General features: G+C 32.8%; 2 protein-coding genes across 6 annotated transcripts; one reads left to right on the plus strand and one right to left on the minus strand.

The window, feature by feature from the left end:
• Positions 1-421: 421 nt before the first annotated feature.
• LOC106117776 (mitochondrial fission process protein 1) lies at positions 422-2,224 on the minus strand. Its single transcript, XM_013312203.1, has 4 exons — positions 1,821-2,224; positions 1,497-1,624; positions 1,137-1,234; positions 422-753 (listed from the first exon to the last, which is right to left on the minus strand). Exons 1-4 carry the CDS (start codon positions 1,870-1,872, stop codon positions 579-581), a joined length of 453 nt encoding a protein of 150 aa, XP_013167657.1. The 5' UTR covers positions 1,873-2,224; the 3' UTR covers positions 422-578.
• Positions 1,591-25,153, plus strand: Prestin (solute carrier family 26 member prestin). 5 transcript variants are annotated; one of them, XM_013312199.1, is made up of 18 exons: positions 2,500-2,561; positions 10,643-10,791; positions 16,585-16,685; positions 17,002-17,163; positions 17,299-17,444; positions 17,613-17,682; positions 17,762-17,838; positions 17,934-18,098; positions 18,550-18,654; positions 18,950-19,083; positions 19,887-20,049; positions 20,544-20,624; positions 21,037-21,200; positions 21,346-21,426; positions 21,915-22,038; positions 23,045-23,230; positions 23,415-23,541; positions 24,192-25,153. In XM_013312199.1, exons 2-18 carry the CDS (start codon positions 10,739-10,741, stop codon positions 24,338-24,340), a joined length of 2,088 nt encoding a protein of 695 aa, XP_013167653.1. In that variant the 5' UTR covers positions 2,500-2,561; positions 10,643-10,738; the 3' UTR covers positions 24,341-25,153. The 5 variants fall into 5 exon arrangements, with proteins under 5 accessions (XP_013167656.1, XP_013167653.1, XP_013167654.1 ...); XM_013312200.1 differs by having other exon boundaries at positions 2,528-2,692; XM_013312201.1 differs by lacking the exon at positions 2,500-2,561 and adding an exon at positions 7,469-7,796.
• Positions 25,154-25,280: the final 127 nt, after the last annotated feature.

Genomic DNA, 25,280 nt, shown 5'->3' on the forward strand with positions numbered 1-25,280 from the left:
ACACTATCTCTGTTATTTATGGCACATTAGCTAATCTATATAACACATGAATTATCATGAGGTAGTTAACTCCAGCCTGTTTTACAGTAACACAGTACAACCAGCTTAATATGACATCGGTTTAAATTGGTAGCAAAACTAACCCACAAAACTGACTTAGAATCAATACAATAACAGTAACAGACAGGAGAGACAGAGCGTCGGTGGCTCAGTGGTCAAGCACTTGACTTGCAATCTGCAGGTCCTGGGTTCGAATCCCGCCATGTACTATTGTGTTTTTCGATTTCCAATTTACATTACATACAGTACATTTATCAGATGTTCTTACGGTAAAGGAAAACATCATGATTCAACCTGCACATATCTGAGAAGAAATTCAAAGATATGTGTGAAGTCAACCAACCCGCACTTGGCCAGCGTAGTTGACTATGGCCTAATCACCCTTAACTTAGGGCTCCAAGCCCCTCGGTGGGGACGTTTAGTGAGCTGATTATGTATGAACAGACAGGATATTAGGTACATTTCCGATCTCTCCAATGTCATAAGCGTTTAACTGTATAATAAAGAAATAACTAAGGTTATTTAAACCATCGTCTATATGTCAGATCCATTAAAATTGTTACACCATTATCTATAGGATGTACTATAAACGGTATGGATATTAAACCCACACCAACTGTCATTAAATTTATAGCAAGCATCGGAAACCTGGTATAATGCTTCTTGAAATATATTTGACTGTGGTGACATATTCTGAAAAAGGATGAAGTATGATCAACTTTTGAATTAATACAAAATATCTATGAATCTATGGTCATCATATTTATAAAGATATTTTCTACTATAGTATGGCACATAACATTTTTTAGGCTGTGTATATGCTCAAAAGTAGTCGCTTTAATATTATGTTTTCATTTTTCATCGATTTATCTTTAAAATGATACTCCATTTACGATTACCTGACCTGGATAAAATATTTAGTAAGTATTTTGACACACTTTTAGACATATGTTCCATCGAAATAAACTAGCACTCACTGCCTTTGTCCAGGACTAGAAGTGATTGGACCAGTCTTTGTGAAATGAAAATTAATTACTGGCTAACCATCTGAGGTTGTGGGAGCTTAAATATCCTACCTGTTAATGGCATATCCGGGTATTACAACAGATGCTAATGTTTGCCAAATCAGAGCATCACCAGTTTCTATAAGAACTTTCTTTGGTCTGCCATCTTTCTGAAATATAGGAAAAAATAATGTTACACAGATTATTAATAAGACATTTAATATGTTCACAAAAAAAAAATTTGTATTTCACTTATATAATAGAAATTAGGGACATGATAAATACTAAATATATAATAACACACAATGATGAATGAGGATGATTAGTGGAAGAATTACTTGTTTAAAGAAATTATCATGTCAAAGTGTAATTATATTCTTCTTACATAATTTTTTGAACTAAATTCTCTTTATTTCAATGGAACTTGCAAACCTTAATCATTTTCCAACTCTTGTCCGCAGTATCGGCCAGTACATATCCAGTGGCAAGAGCGTAGCTGGCTTGCACCACTCGCAGTGGCACCATTGCTCTGAATGACTCCCCCACTTCATTAGCATAGCCTGCATAGAACATGGATCTATTCAGCGACCGTTACATAACAAGAGACGAACAGTAAGTATAATACATAAGTTTTAGTTCATATATTAAAAGTACATAGTAATATGTAAAACTATGAAGGATTATGTAATCTTATTTTATACCATTACATAAAGACTTTTTAGTATAAAAATATATTTAAAACATGTCGAGACTTACCTAAATAGCGAACCCATGTCTCTCGGTAAAAATCCACTTCGCGCTCGGGCATTTTTAAACAAAATTAAATGCAATTCAATGTCACACAAACCCTCCGAATGCCTTAAGTAGTGTGATAAAGTTGCGATGTTTGCTTACTAATTATCTACGCTATAAATTTTAATAATAACAAAGTACAGCCATTCAAAAAAAATTTGTTAGGTAACCACAAGGTTATATTGATCAAAACGTTTATACATTCCTGAACTCCAGAAGCTAGTATATATAATATAATTTAGTAGTAAATAAATACGCTATTGCCTTCCTTACTTCCAAATTGAAGCAAGTTATCGTTTAAAATTAAATAATGTTCATACATAATTTTGTATTTTGAAATTGAATTTCATGGTTTTGACAGTTTCAGTTTCGCGGGTGACATTCGACGGAGTGTTGCCAGCAATTTTGTTTTTAAAAACTACCAAAACAAATGCGTTGAATTTTAAACAATGAATTTACTTAAAAAATGTTCAATCTAAGTAAAATATAAAAGCAAATAATATCTATGTATACCAATCATTATGTTTTATTTTAAAAAAAATTAATCATAATTTCATAAAATTTTAATTATGCGAATACTATGATAATAAAACTTCTATAATAGTAGCATTTCTTCGTAATATTCACACTTTTTTGATCAGCTGTTCATTCAACCTTCACAACAAATGTGTCTGACAAACTGAACCGTAGTGACGTGAGCGAAAGGTTTTTTATTTAATTTCATTAATTGATATATAAATTAATATTAAGAATAAGAATGTACATTCAAGTGCTTTCCATAATTAAATTGTGAAAATGTTTAATCAGTGAAAGTGTCAACAGAGAATGGAGAAGGGGTTAGAATAAGATCAATCTACTGATATGCGCATATTCATCACAATTCTGCTCACTTAGATAGCACTCCCCATTTAATAGCAAATTACTAGTTATATTTTCATTAATTAGACATCTCAAATCATAGTAACATCCCTGAATCGGTTTTAAAATATCAAAATCGTATACATTATTTTAACCTCATTCATACTCAAATAAGTTACGTTTGATATAAAAAACGTTAGATTTTTAGTATTTAGAAACATTTCATTTAAAGCCAACAAACTATTTATTTAAATGTTCACGTTATCGTCATTGTTGTAGTCAATATTAAGAGTAATCGGCACAAATATTTTGAACTTGACCTTTCAAGGAAACAATTAACTATCTTGTAAAAATATCGTAAGATGGCATTTATTATTACGTATTATTCGATAATTATCATTTTGTTTAAGCAGTGATTGAATGACGCATGTATTTCTTTGTGTCGCAAAAATCCAAACGAGAATATCTACATGTTTTTTGCAATGACAATTTCAGCGACTAATTATTGTAAAACTAGACATAGTAATAAACTTATCATATTGTAAATTGTCGGTTGATCACCTGACCACATGAAATTTATTTACAATATCTGCGGAACCCAGCTTCTGATTGAACCCTAAACTTGATATATTTTGAAGATTCGACATTACGCATCTATTTCCAGGAAAAAGTTTTTTAAGTGATTTTTTCTATGTCTACTATAGCGTTTAACGTGTTAAAGACGCGAGTTATGTTGTTGTATTATACAAAATAATATATAATTAATTACTCGTATGCATTAGTTGTCGGAAATGTTAATTACCTTGATATTTTCACCTCGTCTTCTCTCCGAAGTAGAACGCCATGATAAGATAATGTTTAACACAAAGGTATTATTTTATCGTAACCTAATTATTTAACTGCCAATTCTTAATATTTAATTCGTCTATTTTATATAATGTTTCTTATTTCATTCTTAGATATATCAACATTGTATCAGATTTTTCCTAGACTATAGTCAAGTTTTTTTTTTATATTATAAGGTGGCAAACGAGCGAGCGGCCACCTGAGATCGCTGATATAGCGAAGTGACTGTTGCCAATAGACATACGCAATTGCATATGCGTTGCCTACCTTTAATCGACGGAGGAGAGGATGCACAGAGACACAATATTTTCCCTTTCCATGCATCCTCTCATCCGGAAAGTCCACTTTCACTTCCCATCGTTTCCTTAAAAAAAACGGTGGGAAGAGAAATAGGACTTAATTAGGCCTCCGGGACGCACATTCATCAGACTGTACGCGGAATTGCTTCCACTTCACGCCTGTCTTCTGTGTGGTCGTGGTATTTCACCGGGCGAGCCTGGCCAATTCGTGCGAAGATGTTAAAGCGGGCCCTACTACTGTTAAAGTATTGACAAAGATTTTTTTAATAATTCATACCCTAATAGTCTAAATAAGTGGGATTAATGCTGCAATACAATGAAGAGGGCTCTTTCGGTTTTTCTAAAGCATTACCTTTAGCGAGGTCGATTTAGCGACTGCTGACCTTGGAAACTACGACTTTTTTATCTGTTAAAACCATAACATCATAGAAACTCAGAAATGGTGGGTTGTTAAAAAATTACGCAGATGTTTTTATAGATAATTTTAAGATCTACACAACCAGGTTATTAAGGTTATTTTTTGTTACATAATTTGGTAGAAAAACGTGAAAAACCCATTGATACTTTTGACCTTTAATTCTTTTTCTGTTGGATTGATGTGGTTTTTACAAGTTTAACGCGTTCCATATAATCCTACCAACGTTTAGCTATATGCGAATTATTGTACCTTCAATATTAAATTTGACCAAGTAAACAATTGTATAAGCAATTTGTAATTTCAAAATGGCCGATAAAAAGCCCCGATGCGTCACACTAGCCAACATGAGACGCAAATGAGAAATATTTAAACATGCAATTTACATAGCGTATGTTTATTTAAGTTGTCAGCACGCAAAAACAGATTACATATTGTAGTAGTATAGTATTATCTGTGGTTGTACTTAGTCTATGTCTACGTAGCATTTTAAAAAGTCTTTTTTGCTTTATGGCCATTTCTGTTTACACAAGGCATTTAAAAGTGTAAATTGCAAACATTTAAATATATACGCAGGGCAGTATTCGATTTAATATTTTACGACTATGACAAAAATTTCACAAAATATGTGCAAAGATCGTGCCAAATTAAATCTTTACCTACTACTCTTAGCTAGGGTCGAATTTTGTTTATAAATTTTAATCGTTTTATTTATAATAAATTAAAATGACTTCGATTCGTTTTTAATCTAATTAGTGTAATGATTAAGTTCAATGACCTCGAATGCATAATGATTGTAGCAATAAGTAATTAGTTTATAAATATACCAGACCGCCTAAAAACAAATTTAATAATGACTATCATTAAAATCGGTGCCGCCCGCGAAAAAATTATCATCATATCAGTATGTCACTGTAAAGACTTTTTATTTAGCGCGCTCTGGCCAGTTGCACACAAGGTAACTGGCCAGTAAGAAATACTGTTGTTTTTTTTCTTTAATTACTTTGTTGTTTTTCTTTATTCATTCGTTTGTAACTCGCTCCAACATCAGCAAACGCGATACAAATTCTCCCCCCTTTTCTTATAACGATATCATGGGAATTGGAAGTAGATTTGACGGAATCGGGGACACCTAAGGAAGGGAAATATCTTCTTTTCCCTCGTATGTATGTATCTGTAGATTTCTATGTGTAGCAATAGCTTCGTCATTTTGGCTGAATTCATTTGACCGCTTACTTGTTGCCCACCTTATAATTAAAAAAATAATAATTATACATCGTATTACTCAGTTCCGATAGACTGTAGGTTCGTAATTGATTTATATAAAGCTATGTAAATATAGTATCATATGATATGATTTATATAATGCCAGATATGTTGGTGTCCTCGTGTTTATTTCCTTGCAAACAATGCGCATATATCAGTAATAGTATTTACAATTATCGACAGTTATTGTGTTTGAGCGCGTGTTAAATGAAATCAGTATGAACGTTCACGTCATTGAGCTTGAAAATTGAACTTATATCGTCCATAATACAAAAGAATAGGCAGAGATTATAGCTTTCCATTTAGTGCAGATTTTAATCAAGTCTTTTGCTTCTGTATATATATTATAAATGCGAATGTTTAGATTGATGGATGGATGTTTGGTTTAAGGTATATCTAGACGGCTTAACGGATTTCGATTAATGTTTTTTTTTTTTAATTCCGCGCAGACGTAGTCGCCGGGCGACAGTTAGTATGTCCATAAAGGCTTTATAAATATTAGATAGACGAGTGTATAATCTTAAGAGTCTAGATATCTTGTATTAGGTTTACTTCAAACGTAATACCTTAATAATATACTATTAACACTTCACTTATCACGTATTCGAAAATTGACCTTGTGACTGATAAGTCCATCAGATATCTCAACTCTTCAAGATTTTATTCTTAATCTCATTCTTTAAACTTATAACATAAAACGTTGTAAACAGTGATAATTATGGTTTCACTAGCTGTCGACCGACTCCGCCCGCGCGTTATTTAAAAAAAAACATAATTATGCTGCATACAACGTTATTCTTTATGGAATAAAGCCGTTCTGTATAAAATTAATAGCTGTCGCCTCCGACTCCGTCCAGAAGTATAAAAAAAAATTTAGTAGTCTATATGTTCTTCCAGACTATGTTATATATGTATGCCAAATTTCATCGAGATCCGTTCAAACGTTTTAGAGATACCTTCAAACATCCATCCATTTAAACATTATAATATTAGTACGTCTTATCTATTTCCTCGAGATGAATCTTAATGTATTTCAGTTTTATTTACTTTAATGACTTTGTTTTTATGACTTCTCGTCAGTAAATCGTAGTGTTCTCGTGTAAACGATTAATCGAAATTGTTCTCTGTTTTCTGAATAAAAATGAAAACATCCAGTTTATCGTTAAAACAAATGAATTAAAGATTTTAATTGGTGTTTTGTTTTTAGTGTTATTTTAATTTTTCCCTTCTTTCATTCCGAAGTTACAAGGCGATGTTTCTATATTTAGGAAATTTAGTATATCGCCTAGTGACTGGAAAACGTGTGATTCGTTGCGTTAAAATTAACAACTAAGTATGAAATACTTTAGAGAATTTAAACATGATCACAAGTTAATTGATAACATTACCAATTTAACAACTAAATCGTGAGTAATTCCTTATTATTTAAATAAGCAGATCTTTTTTGTCTGTACCAAGTAGCCTCGACTGCGATAGAGGAAGAAAAGAAACAGATGGTTCTAACCGGCCAGTAACTTCGTATAAGCAAAGAGTTTATATTCTACCAATTTTATTTTAAATATGATCCGTAGTTCCTGAGATTAATCCGTTCAAACAACTTTGGCTTATTAGATTAGGTTGAATTAATATAACGCACAAAAATTTACACATGTGTCCTCGAAACGCTCTGAACAAACAGATAAACTAAAGTAATTTATGGTATCCATACACGACTTACGTACACTACACGAGATGAAAATTATGGATGTAGAAGGACTGATATTTATTAAGCGTCATCCTTAGTACGAGGAACACTAAAGGTCTCCTCTGAAGGTAAAATAACAAATCTGAAACCTTCAAGTACTTTCTGTATTGTAAATGAAATTAAAAATGTATATTTCAAATAACTAATGTTTGTATTAACTGTATTTAGTTATTTAATATGTATTGTGCCAATAAAAATCAATTAGGTTCAGTGTGCTTTAGATTCCTGACCTTTTTACTACCGAGAGTGTCGTAGAAGATTTTTATTTAATATCAAAGGTAAACAAACCCACAGTGCACAGATAATATGAAATAAGAGACGACATTGAAATCAGATGACCATGCCCATACAGCAACGAAACGAAATGCCTCACAGTCTGACAGTACCTAATTGACAGTCGGCGTAGAAAGACGCGCGCGAATTTTTTTCTTGAGGACTTTTTATCGTTCGGAAACATTGGTGTCAATTAGATTGTTTATTTTTAATTGTCTTAATTTTGTGTGTTATAAACGGTGTGTAGCTTTTTTTATATTATCTATCTTGGGTCATACATTTTCACCTTTTTTTTTCTTACTCAAATTCAATATTGATAATGACTTGAAATTTAAGTATTTTTTTATTCTGTGCAGATTTATTTAAGTATTTTTTTAATTAAGGTTATGGTTTTCAGACGGGTCTTATTAACTTTTTGCTAGAAAAAAGTAATCCATTTTACGATTTATTACAATCATTGACATTTCGAATATAAATAAGACGAGGTATAGATTATAAAAGATTTCTTGAAATTGAATTTTTTTTTGCATATTTTTCCTTATTAGTTATTATTTAACAAGGTAACCTTGAAATCGGTTTACCTTGATCGTAAATCTAAGTCTTTTTTTTTTAATTATAGTCCTACGATATTAATCCAAAGCTATAAAATATTATTTACACTAATTTTGTTTTTGTTCAATAAAGAAGTTTTTAATTTTATAAAAAAATAAAAGGTAATTGTGTTTACTACGCATATTGTTCTGCAATTTACATTAACTACATAATGTGTTTTACTTTCAAATACAAATACGTGAACATTTTGCTAATTACATTTAGACATTATTAGTTAGAATCCTTTAGCGCGAATGGCGCGCTTTCGTTACAAAGTCAAATGTCAGAATGATTAGTGAGGGGACATAAACGTAGACATTTTAGTAAGGCTAGTGTTGCGCCAGTCCGGACAGTGTCGGATTTTCTTCTTAAACATAGTTAATTATATAGCAGGTTACATCCTTTATTATGTATTTAAATACTAAAATATATTTACTTCCTTAAACATATAAGGGTGTCAGTTGATAGATAAGGAAATGGCACGTTTATATTTAGTTAGACCTCAGGGTCGAATCGTAATAACACGTTTCTAGTCCATTTTCTTAATATTACATCATATTGACATACAGCGGGTCTAGCACGAATGTTTGTGACATGCGCCATCGTATCATCGATAAAATTTCTATTAAATAAAGATTTATCGGACGTAAAGTATATCAAAAAATCTCATACAAATTTTGACGTATTTTACGATGACTATATCATTGTGGTTGTTGCGAATATTCGTGTTAAGCCAATAGGTAATAATTAAGGTTGTTATTGGTCGTTATATTATGAACTGGCTGAATCCGTTACAAATTATAATGTTAAAGTCAAAGCAATTTTAAAAGTCAACTAATAACGTCAGCAGTGAAAAGTCAAGAGAGAAGAGGCCATAAACAATTTTTTTTAATAACTTCATTGCCTTCTTGTTTACCTTTATTTTTAACATTTTAATAAAAACTATAAATTTTATAAATTATACTATTCTTTGTATTCGTGTATCACAAAAGATTTAATATCAGTCTAGTCTAGTCGATTAGATAAACAAAAACATTTAACAATAGCACCTGTCAGTTCGTTAACCTCTGATTTTTTGCGAGCATAGACAATTGTCATTTTAAAAGCATAGACAATTGTATTTTTTACTTGTAGATAAGTAGGTCTATTCCCATACTGATATTTAATATTGTTTTCTAAATTTGGAAAATTTATATCTTTTTTTTATAAGTTATAACTTCCTAAAAATGAATCTCCCTAAAGAATTTTTTTTATGTTGTAAAGTTCACAGAATCTAACGTAGACATAGATTTGCATTACTTGACTATCTTGGTATTGTGTTTTTTCTGTTACTAAGAACGACCTGATTTTAAAATACCTTGAAAGGAAACAATTTTTCCTGTAACCTACAAGATTCATTTGTAGCGCTTATTTCAATATGTTTTATAGATACTATTTGTCCCCCGACTACGTCTACGTCGAGTTCAAAAATAACTAAGTAGCCTATGTGTTCTTCTAGGCTATGTTCTACATCTATGCCAAATTACAGCGAGATCCATGCAACCGTTCTGGTGATACCGTCAAACAAACATACATCCATCCAAATACTCGCATTTATATTAGTAAGATTTGTACTTGATCAGCTTTTTGCATTGTAATTTATTTAATTTAATGCAAATTACACAGTCTCAGTATTTTTTCTTTTGTCCATCTTTTATGGGAATGCTTTGATTGTTAATATAAGATATGTCAGAAATAAATGGGTATTTTTTTTTAAATTCAAGTATTATTTTTCACATTCAAAAAATAAGCAGAACATATGAGTGCGTCAATCGGTATGTATCCATCAGTCCGTGTATGTCGATCTTTAGTTATTCACATAAAATCATGCTGCAATAGATATATCTTAGTAATATTATAATTGCGAATGATTAGTTTAGATGGATAGATCGATAAATGGATGGATGTTTGTTTGAAGGTATCTCCAGAACGGCTCAACAGATCTCCATGAAATACACAGAACATAGTCTGAAAGAACACATAGGCTACTATTTTTTATTTAGCGCGGACGTGGACTCGGGCGACAGCTAGTTTGACATAAAGGCCCTATTTGTTGACGTACAAAGTGCGTCTAACTTGATAACCGTGAATGTCTTGTCATAGCTCTTCAATGATAAGATTTTTATCGGCCATCTCGTACTGGTCATGCGTATAATGAATGATAATTGATAAGTAATCTGTGCCTTGCTTTAATATCTATACAAAAGGAATTACGTAACTCAGATTAAAATTCTGAAATGACAGCCTAGTGTACAGAGACGGATTAGGATGTAATAATTAAAGGGGGATAGAATCCGTAAATCTGTATTAAGGAGTTTGGTTGAAAAAAAATCTAAAAATAGGATGACATCTTGCTCTTTAAAATTGATCGAACTGAACTACAGGGGGTCCCATCTTATTCATTAAAAAAACATTACCCTGTTCATTTTGTAAAAAATGTCCTTAATTTATCTAGATTTATGACAACAGTTTTTCTTATATTTTCTTAATTACTTAAGTGAAAATCAAGTACAAAGTTGCTATGACTTAAGACAAGTGAAGTGAAGTTACAATGAAGAACGAAGCAAAGGAGTGGGAGAAGGAAAGACTTAATCCTAATGGATGGTGAGTGATAGTATAAGTCAATGCATGCCCTTTATTAAATATAGAGAATTTTATGTGCACCCATTTTATGATAAAAAAAGATCACCCTGTTATATTTTGATTGATCATGACTATTTCTTTTTAATTAACACTTAATATAAAGACTAAGATTTTTGATACTTTATTATAATTACGACTTCTTTATTTTGTTATATACATTTTTTACAACATAGATTAAAAATCAAAGAGTATCTAACTTAAAAACAGGGTTGCCACACCCACACGAAGGTGGTTAACGTTTTTTGGTACTCGTTTCCACCGGTGCTAAGTGTGGTTACACTTCTCGCTATCCCAGAGTCGTCCCTGGAACTACACTACAACGACCTTACAGTGACAAAATGCTTGAAACGTTTTCAGACTTTGTTGTTTCGTTTAATCAGACGATATTCTATTAGTTTCTGTAGTAAATTATTAATTGATTTACTCTCGAGAAACTAATATAATTCGCGTCGCAGGTCGCAGCGTTTTGTTATTTGATGAACAACTAGTGACATCTAGCGACAAAACTAGCGGTTTGAGGAGAATCGATACAAATTCAATGTAGCTTGGTATTAAATAATGGCAATAGATGGCGTTATTTATAATAGATCGTAATGTGCATCTTTATTAACGTTAAGTTTAAAACAGTAAATTTTAATATATTAATTAACACTTATTTTACGTCGAAAGTTACACAAAGTTATAATTAACTGTGAGAGTTTAACAAAAGGTCACTGACCCGGCCACCCTTATCAATCGCTTATAAGTAGTAATTAAACAACAAGGAATCATTTCAAACTTGTTATATTCAATAAATATTTACAATTCATTCCAGACATATAGACTTTTACACGTTTTATACAAGTGTTTCTATTGGTGGTGCTATACCAGCCACTCGTCTACCCTGACCAGAGTTTTGTAGATCTTTATTTAGTTTAAAAAACATCTTATCTTTAAATCTATAAAATAGGCGTTAAATCACATGATAGTGGCGTTAAATTGGCTAACACAACAAAAAAAATATCCTTTCCTTATTAGAAAATATAAAATAAGTGCTTAGCATCTCACAAAGGAGATTACAGTAGAATAACTCGACATCATCAGTGTTTTGTCAGATGATATTGTACCGAACTAGTCTTCCCATTCGACATCTCATTACTGGCTACATCTGTACACAAATTGATGAAAAAAAAATGGACGACAAAGAGTTTTTATATTTATTTTCTAAAAGTGGAATTCGCCAGTAGCATTTATGAGTAAAAGCTAAGTTTAAGACAAGATTATAGACGAAGTAATCATTAATTTAGATTAACATGTAACGTAACGGTACCCCTTTAATTAACTCGTAATACGTATCAAATTCATCACATGACTGCGTACAATGTATCGATAACTGGCCAGGGGTAGTAAACATTTGGTAAAAAAAAATTAGTGTTTCATTTTCGATTTCTTATCGATTAAAAAATTAAGTAACTTTGTTCGTCTGAATATATCGTCTCTAAAAAGTCATCTCAAAAAATCTAGACGTAACAATATCATAGCAAATAAAAGTTTTAAACGAATTTCTGCATATTTTATTCATTAAGGATATAAGGTGTGTGTGAGTGATATTTTTTATTATTAAATAACAATATTATCTATTCAGTTATATTTGTTTTTGTGAATAAATAACATGTCAAGTCATAGGAATGTATTGTTCTACAATTATTTGTTTAACGATAGCAAATCACAATGGGTATCAACTGAAATCGATTGCTATCTCCACTTTTACAAAGAGAAGGTAAGGGACAACATGTGCCAAAAGTGACAGCACTATAAACCAGAGGTTCCCAAACCTATTTGTCTACTGCCCACTTTAGGAATAGATATCTTTTTAGCTCCCCCATATTTTCACATATTTAAACACCACTATAACTTCAAATTAAATTAATTAATTATTGTGACCTATATATGTATATTAACGGAGAATTCTAAACGAAACTTTTACTATAAACCGCAACTTGAGACCTGCAGCGCCCACAAGGGTGCGTTATCGCCCACTTTGGGAAAGACTGCTTTAAACGAACAGTTATATGCAATCTCAAGATTTCTGCAACCAATATAAGAACTTTTTAAAATAATTTACCAACAGTTGTGCACCCATGCGCGTCGGTTTGCGTTATCAAACGTCTCACAGAATTTTAACAACAATCAACTACAGTTCCGAACAATCCTTTCTTTAAAATACACGTCGCGTTATTAAATTGCTTTTCCCGCGTCTTGTGATTAAAGTGACAGATATTTTTTTTAATAACTTTGAAAGTTGTGAAGGCAAAGGCTTCAACTCTGTCGATTCAATTTTTTTCTTAAAGTGTAATTTTGAAAAAAGATCCGTTGAGTATTTTTGTGGGTTTACTTTGTATATTTATCGCTTATTTATTTTTTAAATTAAAAAAAATTATATGTAATTAAAAAACAATAAGACACACATCAAATTTAAACAAAAAATCTATAGTAATTTCCAAATTAAGATTCGTTACTGTTTGATTTTACTTCGAAACAAATTTTCTTTATTATTTCCTCTTGTTCCGTTTAAAAAAAACTGTTTTTATATATTTTTTTAACAATCTGTATTACAAATCAATAGTCAATGTCAAGGTTCGAAGTAAAGAAATACTTCCACCTTAAAACAAATCGTCGTAAAGCAAAATGACTTTTTATTCTTTCATATAATTTTAACCTTTAATTTGGCAAAGTATAAAATGCAGTAAAAAGCTTTTTTTGTTGTAATTGTAATTGATACACGTAAAACTATAAAAAAAATTATTAAAAAAATCTAATGACCTTAGTTTTTCTGAAAACTTATGTATGCTGAGACATACATTGCCAAATTACAATATTAGACGAATCCCGTCAACTTTGTACTATGTAAAATTCAAGATAATAACATTTATTTGATTGTTAAAAGGGCCATAGTCTCTGTTCCAACTAACCCTTTAGAAAAGAGATTCAAAGAAGAAACTAAGTTTCGAGATTTTATAACTATCTTTTGTCCACAACAGCGCGCGTAATTAAAAAAAAATACTTAATTAGTAGCCTATGTGTTCTTCCTGATTATGTTCTACATCTATGCCATCTAAACTTTCGCGTTTATAATCTTATATATAAAAATTCTCGTGTCACAATTTTCGTTCCCATACTCCTTCGAAACGGCTTGACCGATTCTTATGAAATTTTGTGAGCATATTAAGTAGGTCTGAGAATGGGCCAACATCTATTTTTAAATCCCGCGCGGACGGAGTCGCGGACGACAGCTAGTATTAGTATGAATTTTATAAAGTGTTTAGATCCTAAAGAAACTTGTTTTCTCTACTTTATTCCCCTTTATGTGACTTTTATTATTAACACGTTAGCTGCCAGAATGATTTTTCGAAAAACGAAAACAATTTTTTTTTTAATTTTGCCCAAAACCATTTGAATGGGGCCTTGCGGGTCACGCTGTATACAACAATTCGATTAAAAACCCACAGCGAGGTGTTGAATGAAAGTATGGCTTATCGGACACATAGTCCGACACGGCTTGATTGAAACATTAGCTTGTCGGACATATGGTCCGACATAGCAGCTAATGTGTTAACGTTACTAACGTTTGTATATTTAAGTTTAAAAATAGTGTTCAGATTTTACATTAAAACAATAATTACATTGAATACAATATTGTTAAATTGATTTGCAGCAATACAATTGCGTCAAACTTCAACTTAATAGAAAAGTATTTAACCTTGTGTCGCCAACACAGTTACTGTAATGTTTAGAGCAATTAAACTTGATCTAAAGTTATTATGAAATATCTAGGAATATTTGGATGTATGGATGGATATTTGTTACAAGTTATCGCCAGAACATCTGCCTGGATCTCGATGAAAAGCATAGATGTAGAACTAAGTCTGGAACATATAGGCTACTAATTAGGTTGTTTTTTGATTTCAAACGAAGGGAGTCGTGGGCGACAGCTAGTTATAAAATAATCTTAGAATAGTCCGATTTGTTTAATATATAGCATAACTAGCGGTTGCCTACGATTCCGTCCGAGTGGAATTAAAGAAAACATAGTAGCCTTTGTGTGCTTCCAAACTATGTTCTATATGTATGCCAAATTTCATCGAGATTCGTTCAGCCGTTCTAGAGATAACTTTAAACAAACATTCATCTAAACATTCGTATTGATAATATTAGTAAGATGGCCATTAAAGTGATATAGCCTGAAGTCTAAAAAGATAATGACAATTAAAACTGTTCATAAACGTTATGTCTTCTTATTGGGAAAAAAACAAATGACGACAATTTTTCTCGGCTCTGGATACCGGCTTAATTCAGCCGAACAAAGCCACGGAGTTACTAGTTGTAACACAATATTGTAATATGAGTTTGTATTGATATAAGGTAAACCAATTGAAGTCCTTGGACAATTTATCCTGTTATAATATATATTTGTTTTATTAATATATAATATTTAATAGTGATAATACACATGTATAAAGTCATACGTAATCGTACGTAAGTAATGTATAAAACGTCTAAATAACAATTATCAAATGTTTTTTGTCTACTTTACGTATGTTTACACCAACGAAAACACACAAAAACTGTTCAAATGTTTTAAGTAATTTGTCTCGAAAGTAAAATAAAAAAAAATTGAATCGACAGAGTATTTTTTCACGTTATCAAAATAGGATATACCGTTATTAAAAATGATTTCATAATAGTTTATAATTATTGTTAGACGAAACAATAAATTGAATTAACAATGCGTATGAGAAAGACGTTGCTTTTCTTCGATCGAGACTTCAGAGACAATGACACAGAATGCGAACCATTACTGGACCGTGGGGACACAGAAGATGATTGGCAAGTCCATGTTATGTTTACATCACGAAAATCTGTAGCCTGGCTTCAGCGTTTTAGGCACGCATATAAAACATATGCGCAGTAAAAGAATTAAATTTGCTACCCACTTAAGATCAAATACTGTAAAACTATAACTATAAGAGCTATATATTACTATTTGTTTATGTTCTTATGACAAGTCGTAATTACACCGTGAGCTTCGGTAGTCATTTCATGAAAATGGGTAGGAAATAATCGTCCGCAACTGTACAGTCACCGCGTTTCACAGTATCCCAGTTTTAATTATGGTGCTATCAATGATATTATGTTAAATATTTTTTATATTAGTTTTAAATACTATTACATGTAATGTCATGTGTAAAAACCTTATTTTACTTGATGTATCAATACTGGAAAATTTCCTCGTTTGATAATAAAAACAAACATCACTGACCCAATTCAATTGTTTACGACGAGAAAGGATGATATTATATGATATGATGTAAATAATAAATATATCGCATATTATTTCCATTAATTATTGTTTGCTACTTTGGGCTGTCACGAGTTCTGATACTGGACTGTAAAGAATTCGATAGTGTAGACAACTTTGATGACTAATCAGATGCTCATCATCTCCCTGGCTTTTGTCCCGCTTACGTAGGGTTTGTGCACCAGGGTTTCCTCATTTTTGCTTTCCGAGTCCCGACAATTTTGCCTAGTTTTTGCAGCTCTCATCTGCCCGTCGCCAACCCTACTTAGGATTATTTAATGCTGATAATCGTAAATAACTATAAAGCAGTGGCATCATAGCGGAGGCAAAACTCCACTCAGGCGGCAGCAATCGTACTAAAGAAGAGTCAAACGCTACCTTAAGAGTAGCCTTTTTATATTTTATTTTTCTTACAGGTTGTCGGCCCGACCCAGCCAGCAGTTCAATGTAGTCCGTCGGGTATATCAGCAGGATGTCCTGAACAAGGACGCCGACTACCAAGTACCTGATAAGCCATGTACGTATACTGATGAGATTCATCTAGTATGAAGAGATTTTTACAATGATAGGGAATCTCGAACGGATGAGTCGTCATGGTTTTCATGGGAGATTAAAAAGGAAGAGGAAGGGAATATCACTACCTTCTGTAGGTAATTTTTCAAACGAAATATTACCCCCTCAATTTTGCCCCGTTATCCTCAGATTACTCAAATATATTCTTTTTAAAATCTAAAAAAAATACAAGTATATTGACAAGCTCTTAGCCATCACTTATAGTCGTTTACTTCATGATTAACAGTAGATCTTATTTGTTGTTTTTATATTGTTTATAGTGAGTTATCGCTGCAAGAAGGCGGTCCAGAGTTGTGGCTTCGGCGATTGCCTGCTGAATTCTGTGCCGATCGCACGATGGCTGCCCCGGTACAGTGCCGGCCGCGACCTGGTAGGCGACCTGGTTGCTGGTGCCACCACAGCTGTCATGCATATACCGCAGGGTACGTCACTAATATATGTGTTTCTACTTTCTATTGTATTAATACGAATATTTTTTTTCTCATATTATCATTTTTTTTAGTCTCTTTGAAAAATTTACTTACAGAAATAAAAAATATGAAATGTATCTGTTTAAGGTATGGCATATGCGTTGCTGGCAGAAGTACCGCCCATCGTGGGCCTGTACATGGCCTTCTTTCCAGTCCTTATATACGTCATCTTTGGCACCTCGCCGCACGTCTCCATGGGGACCTTTGCCGTCGCCTGCCTAATGGCTGGGAAGGTAAGATACTTTTCTCTTATAAAAAAGAAAACCGTCAAGACTATACCTTTTTTTACAAGATATTTAAATGTATTTATGGTATTCGATAAATAAGTACTATATAACTTTGATATGTAAATTGATTAAAACTTTGTTTTTTTAATTTATGTTTTTAATTTGTGTCTTCAGGTTGTTACTCAATATTCGACTCATCCAGACTACGCTAATTTAATGAATGCGACAGCCAATGTTACGACAGGTTAGTGTCTAGGACAATTTAATTTTTTACAAATTTAGTTTTTTTTTTATTTAGTTTTTATTTTTGTGTATGTGCTCAGGTGGTGTTATAGCAGGTCCCCAGTACACTCCACTACAAGTTCTAAGCATTGTTTGTCTGTCTGTTGGATTCTTTCAGGTTTGTAAATTAATCAGAATTATAAATTTTAATATTTAAGACTAATTAAACACATATTTACCTTTATTATGTGTTTCCATTTTACTTTTCGCCAGGTAATAATGTGGATGTTGCGTCTCGGAGCTGTTTCCACGTTGCTGTCAGAGCCTTTAGTATCAGGTTTTACGACGGCCGCCTCCTTCCAAGTCCTCTCCTCTCAACTCAAAGATCTCTTCGGTGTCAAGATCAGTAAAATTGGACCGAATTATAAAGTTGTTTTGGTAAGTCAACGTTTCCTCTACAGGAACACCTGTATAAAATATTTCATCTCGATTAGAGATAATTTATGTTTGTACTAAACAGATGTACTTACGACAATCGTGGTCGGCAAATATGACAATAGTGTAAGAAAAATAATACATTAGTCAACGTTTTATGGTGCAGTGCTAGTACTATACAAATATCTCGGCAACTCAATGTCATCTGCACCTAAAATTGGGTTCTGCGCAGCGCCTAACATGTCAGACACAATGTCAGATTGATCGAAATCTATGAACACATACACTGCCTCTGTAGCTGACAATTTTTGATATAATTATTAATAGCACCCACTTTATTTTTTTTAAAAAGCAGAGTTTAAATTTTTTGCATGATGCAGTGTAATTTTTCTCTAACTGGAATACTGCACACGAACGCGACTGTACTTATCAGTTTATTTTTCATTGTTTTCAGACAGTTATAGAAGTAGTGAAAAACTTACCGAGCTTGAACTGGGCGGCGGTGATCATCTCTGCCATCACCTGTCTCATCATCGCTCTTAATAACGAAATCTTGAAGGTTACAAAGTTTGATACTATTTTATAATAACATCCTTTGTAAAACAATGGATACAGGATGATTACAATCAGGAATAATATACATATAAAAAAAACTCGACTAACTATAGCATAGGGCTATAACCTAAAGGGTCTAGACCCTTTGAGGAAGAATAAGAGCAAATTATACCTCATACCGATTAAGACAATTTTTTTATACAAACCAATAAAAAATACGCGCGAAAATAATTACCCTTTAACGTTAACTTTAAAATCAATTTAATTAAATTCAATTAAAAATAAATATCCACTTGCAGCCGATAGTAAGCAAGTTGAGTCGAGTGCCAGTTCCCGTGGAGCTGCTGGCGATCGTTGTGGGCACGCTGGTCTCCAGGTTCGGCAGCCTCAAGGAACAATTCGGGATAGCACTAGTGGGAAATATACCTACAGGGTAGATATACTTTACCTAACTTACAGAACTTAATCTAGGTCCGAACTAGTGACTTAAAATATCTGAATTTCTTCTTATAAAAGCAGAATGCATTTCGATGTTTTCCTACATTCTATTTAAGATTTAATTTCAAAATATAAAGTCTTAAACATTGTTCACTACTACACGTCAAATTTTACACTTTTAGTGTTCCGTACCTCATAGAAAAAAACGGAACCCTTATAGGATCACTTTGTTGTCCGTCCGTCTGTCTGTCAAGACTCATTTTTTCATATTGCCATGTTGTTTTACTGAAGAATTGTGAGAAAAATTACATATCAAGCCCTTGACTTGCATCTGCAGGTCTTGGGTTCGAATCCCGCCATGTACTAATATGTTTTTCGATTTACGATTTACATTTGTACATTTATCCGACGTTCTTACGGTGAAGGAAAACATCGTGATGCTGCACATATCTAAGATGAAATTATATATGTGTGAAGTCAACCAACCCGCACTTGGCCAGCGTGGTTGACTATGGCCTAATCACCCCTAACTTAAGGTAGACTCCGAGCCCCTCGGTGGGGACGTATAGTGAGCTGATGATGATGATGATACTAATATGTATAGTATATAAATAGATTTGTTTGTTTGCATTGAATAGGTTCCAAACTGATTTGGAAAAATTCAATATTGGGACACTAGCCCCAAGTGTTAAAGCTTATATTTTTAAATTTTTTAATTTTTTTAAATGTGCTTTTAGTCTCAAAGAATGCATCAGAAGTAGACAGAGTATAATATTAGTATATAATAATAATCCCCAGTCTGCCAGTACCCGAGGTGCCGCCAGTAGAGCTGTTCCCGTCTGTAGCACTGGACGCGTTCACGATCACGATGGTCACCTATACTATATCAATGTCCATGGCTCTAATATTCGCTTCCAAAGAGAAATATGAAATCGATGCGAACCAAGAACTTCTTGCTTTGGTATGTATATTTAGTATATCTTATTAATATAAATACGAAAGTTTGGATGTATGGGTGGATGTTTGTTAGAACTTATCTCTAGAACGGCTGATCGGATCTCGTTGAAATTTGGCATAGATGTAGAACTCTAGAAGAACAAATAGGCTACTTATTAAGTCGTTTTTTGATACTGATAGACGAATTCGCGTGTAAAAGTTAGTGTATTTAACAATAAGTATAAACACTTAATATGTTTTTTTTAAATTGAAATTTTTGATATTTACATCATCGCGTCTGTAGGACATTATTATGATTTAGATCAGAGGATCTATCACGAATATTTGCGATATGGGTTTTCGTAAATCATCGACAAAATTTGAGATTTACAAATTAGATGGCTCTATGGGACTAAAAGTACCTAAGACAGAAAGAGCCCTAAGAAATTTTGGTGCTGAGCTCCTTGTTGAATAACTTATAAATGTAAAAATATAAAAACACCCAATTTTTTTTTACAGGGTGCAAGCAACGTGTTTGGTTCTTTCTTCGGGTGCGCACCAATCTGCGCCAGTCTGTCTCGCTCCTACATACAGTATCAAGTAAGCCAAAACCTTTTCAAAATTCATATTCGTCGTTCAGGGCGGTTAAAGGGTTAACTTTTCTCTATATATCAGACTATTAAAACTAACTAAAAGTTCTCTCAAGCACGTCCGACAGACCAGAAACTATTCGGTACCGATAATGGAACTAATGTGTGAGCTTAGCCATTTTTTTTTTAGTAGCTGAGCGTCGTTGACCAGACCGACACCAATCCAGGTTCGATTCACGCCTTGTTTCAAACTGTTGTTCGAATTCCTAAGTATTATGGAATATATCACCTTTAATTTAGGGTAAGCTTCGAGCCCCTCAGTGGGAACATATAGTGAGCTGATGATGAAGGGCTTTGTCATCCACGAGTTTAATGGGATATATGTTTCGTGAGGGTAGTTGTATAATCTTTGTATCTGTCAGGCGGGCAGCAAGACAGGAGTGACGACAGTGGTGAGCGCGTGTCTGATCCTGTGCGTGTTGCTGTGGATAGGACCATTCTTCGAGCAGCTGCCGCGCTGTGTGCTCGCTTCCATCATTGTCGTCTCCCTTAAAGGCATGTTCATGCAGGTCAAGGAGTTGCGCAAGTTAGTAAACACACTAACCTTGGGTTTCTGAGACTCTCATCCGTATTATCTTTGATAGCAAACGGAGACTCTGGATTCAGAAACCCAACAATATACTTACCATGTCTATAGAACGTTAAATTTATGTTATGTTTTACGTTGTCAGATTTTGGCGGCTAAGTAAACTGGACGCGATTGTTTGGCTCGTCACTTTCCTGACCACTGTTCTCGTCAACATTGACATCGGGTGAGTACAAAATTATCATCATGACAAAGATGACGGTATGTCAGATTGAAGCCGATAGAAGCACTGATCTCTATATATAGACGGGCTATAAGCCGCAGTATTCTGTGCCTATATGATCTTCGCCATTTTGACGATGAAAGTTGCTGTTGGTAGCAACGATTCGAACTCAGAGATATTATCAGGAACTTCAACAGGCATTAGTTATTACGCGCGCGTTAATTCGTCGCTTATAGTTATATAAAATAATGTTATAAATATTAAACTATTATAAATAAAGTTTGTTCTGTTCTGTTTCTTGTTTATGGCTCTCCCTCATCGTAAATAAAGTTTGCTTTTGCGAATGTTTTCCCAAAACAGAGGAAAATAATGCTCTTTTGTTGGTATTTGTTCCATAATGACTTGTAACATAAATTGCTTGTGAACTTTGCACTTTATAGAATCGGTCTTATTTGTTTTTTAAATAATTATTAGTAAAATTGTTCTTTAAGTTTGGCGGCGGGTCTTCTAGCAAGTGTGGGCACGCTGTTCTGCAGGTCTCAGAAGCCCTACACCTGTCTGCTCGGACGCGTACTTGACACGGACCTGTATCTGGATACTAAGAGATACAGAGCTGTAAGTATTCTTAGCGTAGATCACCACTGGAACAAGCTTTACAATAAGTTGACTATTTCAAACATAACAAATGATGTTTATGTTTCTTTCGACAGTGGAAATCCACGATTAGAGATACTTTGTATTTGTTTATAAGTGAAATTGTAGCGTAATATCCAGGTAGCTAAAACTCGCTCTGTGATTGGCTCCCGCGTATTTCAAGGACAAGGACAGGGCGCGAACAATAAGTGTCAACTACAAATACTGACGAGACTAAATTGGTTAGAATATTTTGGCATCGTACTATTTGTTTTATTATTGTTTGTTATTTCTGTTATGAGACATTATATTTGGTAAAAATTTGAAATATTTTGTATACACACAAACTATTTATCCGACTATTTTCAGTACAAAATCGTTCTATTGACGTCATGATTATCACTGATGTTATTATTCTTGTGTTGTTAACATGTCGGTAATTCGTGACGTAATCAAATATTAATTTTAATTCAATTATTTATTCATTACACTCTGATAACAACATGCCATGGCTCAAAACTTCCATTTCTCTATCCTGATTGATTGTTACAATAAAATAATTCAATGTATACATTATTAATAAATTAATCAATATAAATATCCACCATTTTGCCACATCGAATACACAGACTTCGTAGTTCACGTGATAGGGAAGTCGTTTATCGGCGATAAACCGCATTGTGTTATTGTTTGTGACTGTAATAATGTTTCGAAAAAAAAATAATCAAAAACACATTTTTTTTTGTATTTTTCAATTTTTTGCTTGAATTTATTGCATGTTTGTTTTGTAAGTTTGAATTTGCAACTGCCACCTGTCAAAATTTTTGTCACAGATTATAAAAGTCAATGATGATATAAACCCGTGGTCAAAGAATAGTAAATAATGTCGATATTGCGTCGTGATGTCAAAAATCATTCGGACTTTTTTTTAATTTTAGACGAATAAAAAAATCTTACTATTCATTAACATATTATCGATTTGTTCAAGGCGGAAGAGATCCCCGGCATAAAAATCTTCCACTACTGTGGCGGTCTGAACTTCGCCAGCAAGAACTTGTTCCGATCGACCCTGTTCCGCAAGATCGGCTACCTGAAGCCCGCGGAAACCACGCAGGAGGAAGACAACCTCACCAAGAGCGAGTCTTTCGAATGGGACCCTACTATTGGACATAGAGTAAGTCATTTTTGATGAATGTCAAATTCGAAAGATGGCGGTAAACGTAATTTAATTTTTAAGTATATTTATATGTGTTTGCTGCGAATATTAAAAAAATTGAGTTTGGGGTTGAATACTAAGAATCTGAATGTTCTATAATAACAGAAGAATATTGCCTTGATTATAATTAAATATTGTACAGGTTCAATGCGTGATAATAGATGCGACGGCACTTTCATACGTGGACGCGCCAGGTATCCGCAGCCTGGTGGCGGTGCAACGCGAGCTGGCCGCCAGCAGCATCACCGTACTCCTGGCTGGAGCTAACGGTAGGTACCAACGTGACTTGAACTTTTCAGCTCCAATAGAAGATTTCAAAGAACTTGGCTTGCTTCGCAGATCACAATTTTTAACATATACAACGACAAGGCTATCTGAATGGGCATAAGTGAAACTAAATTACGACAGCTCACTAACGCCCTCATGATCCTCTTTATACTGTAGTTGTCATGTTATTTTTTCTTTTAAATATTCTATGTTTAAGTAAGTTTTATATTATAATAGAACCAACAGCGATTGCAACGCTTCTCTCAGCGGGTCAGAGGGTCTAGCACGAATATTTGTGTAACGTGTTCACGTAATGTTATCTACTAAATATAAGAAAATTTGTATAAGATTTGTTGGTGTTGAAGTTACGAAAATTCTTTTTTGACTATATTTAATTTAATTATAGAATAACGTGATATCTTATCATGGCTGTCACGTATCTCCTTATCAATTATCAATAAATACCCGGCAAATTATGTTTTACACGGGTAATTAACAAATTATATAATTAATCTATTTATTTTTAAATCGATAAAAATCATTTTTGTACTGATATATATTTTAATAGCAAAATGAAATAAAGTGAGCAAATGACGCAAATAAAAATTTTGACAAAAAATATTTTAGACCTAATTTTTTTTTTGTTTTCCAGGTCCAGTTTTAGAAATGATAGATCGCTACAATTCTTTAGAAAGTGAACAATTGCAGTTAGACACTTTCCCTACAGTACACGACGCAGTTGTTTACTATAAAATTTTAACTTCAAGAAAAGAACAGCCTGCTTTGACTATTGTATCATGATTTTCAAATCTTTTTATACAAATAAAACTGTTTATAAGAATAAATAACAGATAAACTGTTATTTCCAAGCGTTAATAGCATATGTTATGCTATTTAACGTTATGTTATTGCTAATAGCTTTAACTGTTATTTAAAAAGTTGAATGTAAGATTGTAAATAACTGTTTAATTTTGAATTGAGTTATTTTTTAGTTTTAAAAAATAAGCCGTTATTTTGAAACAGGAAAGTACTTATTAAACGGATTTGTACTTTTTTATAAATGAAATAAAGCTCAATTATATAGTAAAAGGGAACAAACATAATTAAAAAATTGATAAAATACAAAGACAGCTAAAAACATTTCAAGCTAAATACATATTTATATGTATACTTATATATTTGTATAGCATTACGCTCGAATATTTTCATAGACAATGGACCTCTTAATTTTTGGTTTGGAAGGTCATGCAGTTCTTTTTTTTATAATGGACAATATAAATGAAAATTAAATTATTTGAAATGGTATATAACATTTTTTATTCGATAAAATCAAAGTGATATTTCGATTACTATTTGTTACTTAAAATGTACAGTCAGCTGCATTAATATGTATTTATAAAGTTGCAGTAACTTGTAGTTGTCTTCGGTTTTAAAAATATATAAGCACGTATAAATCGTTATTCTTCCAACTATGAATACTTGGTATTGGCGAAGACGTGTTTACTTTATTTTTGTAATCGAAACAGAAAAACGAGATTCTACAAAGTGTTGTAAATCTTACTAATATTATAAATGTGAATTTTTAGGTGGATGGATATTTGTTAGTAGGTATCTCCCGATCCGCTAAACGGATCTCGATGCAATTTGGCATACATATAGAACATAGTCTGGAAGAACGCGTAGGCTACTAATTATGATTATTTTTTAATCTACGCGGACGGTGTCTACAGCTACATAATAA

The sequence above is a fragment of the Papilio xuthus genome, unplaced genomic scaffold, assembly GCF_000836235.2.
Source record: "Papilio xuthus unplaced genomic scaffold, Pxut_1.1 DF827679.1, whole genome shotgun sequence".
Lineage (NCBI taxonomy): Eukaryota > Metazoa > Arthropoda > Insecta > Lepidoptera > Papilionidae > Papilio > Papilio xuthus.

What these genes read in the sequence shown, in the direction of transcription:
- LOC106117776 (XM_013312203.1), bottom strand. Translation starts at nt 1,872, where the DNA reads ATGCCCGAGCGCGAAGTGGATTTTTACCGAGAGACATGGGTTCGCTAT. An exon ending in GACATGGGTTCGCTATTTAG is followed by an intron (nt 1,625 to 1,820) that starts GTAAGTCTCGAC and finishes TGTTCTATGCAG; the next exon opens with GCTATGCTAATGAAGTGGGG. An exon ending in AGAGTTGGAAAATGATTAAG is followed by an intron (nt 1,235 to 1,496) that starts GTTTGCAAGTTC and finishes CCTATATTTCAG; the next exon opens with AAAGATGGCAGACCAAAGAA.
- Prestin (XM_013312198.1), top strand. Translation starts at nt 15,596, where the DNA reads ATGCGTATGAGAAAGACGTTGCTTTTCTTCGATCGAGACTTCAGAGAC. An exon ending in CCTGCCTAATGGCTGGGAAG is followed by an intron (nt 17,445 to 17,612) that starts GTAAGATACTTT and finishes TTGTGTCTTCAG; the next exon opens with GTTGTTACTCAATATTCGAC. An exon ending in GTGGGAAATATACCTACAGG is followed by an intron (nt 19,084 to 19,886) that starts GTAGATATACTT and finishes AATAATCCCCAG; the next exon opens with TCTGCCAGTACCCGAGGTGC.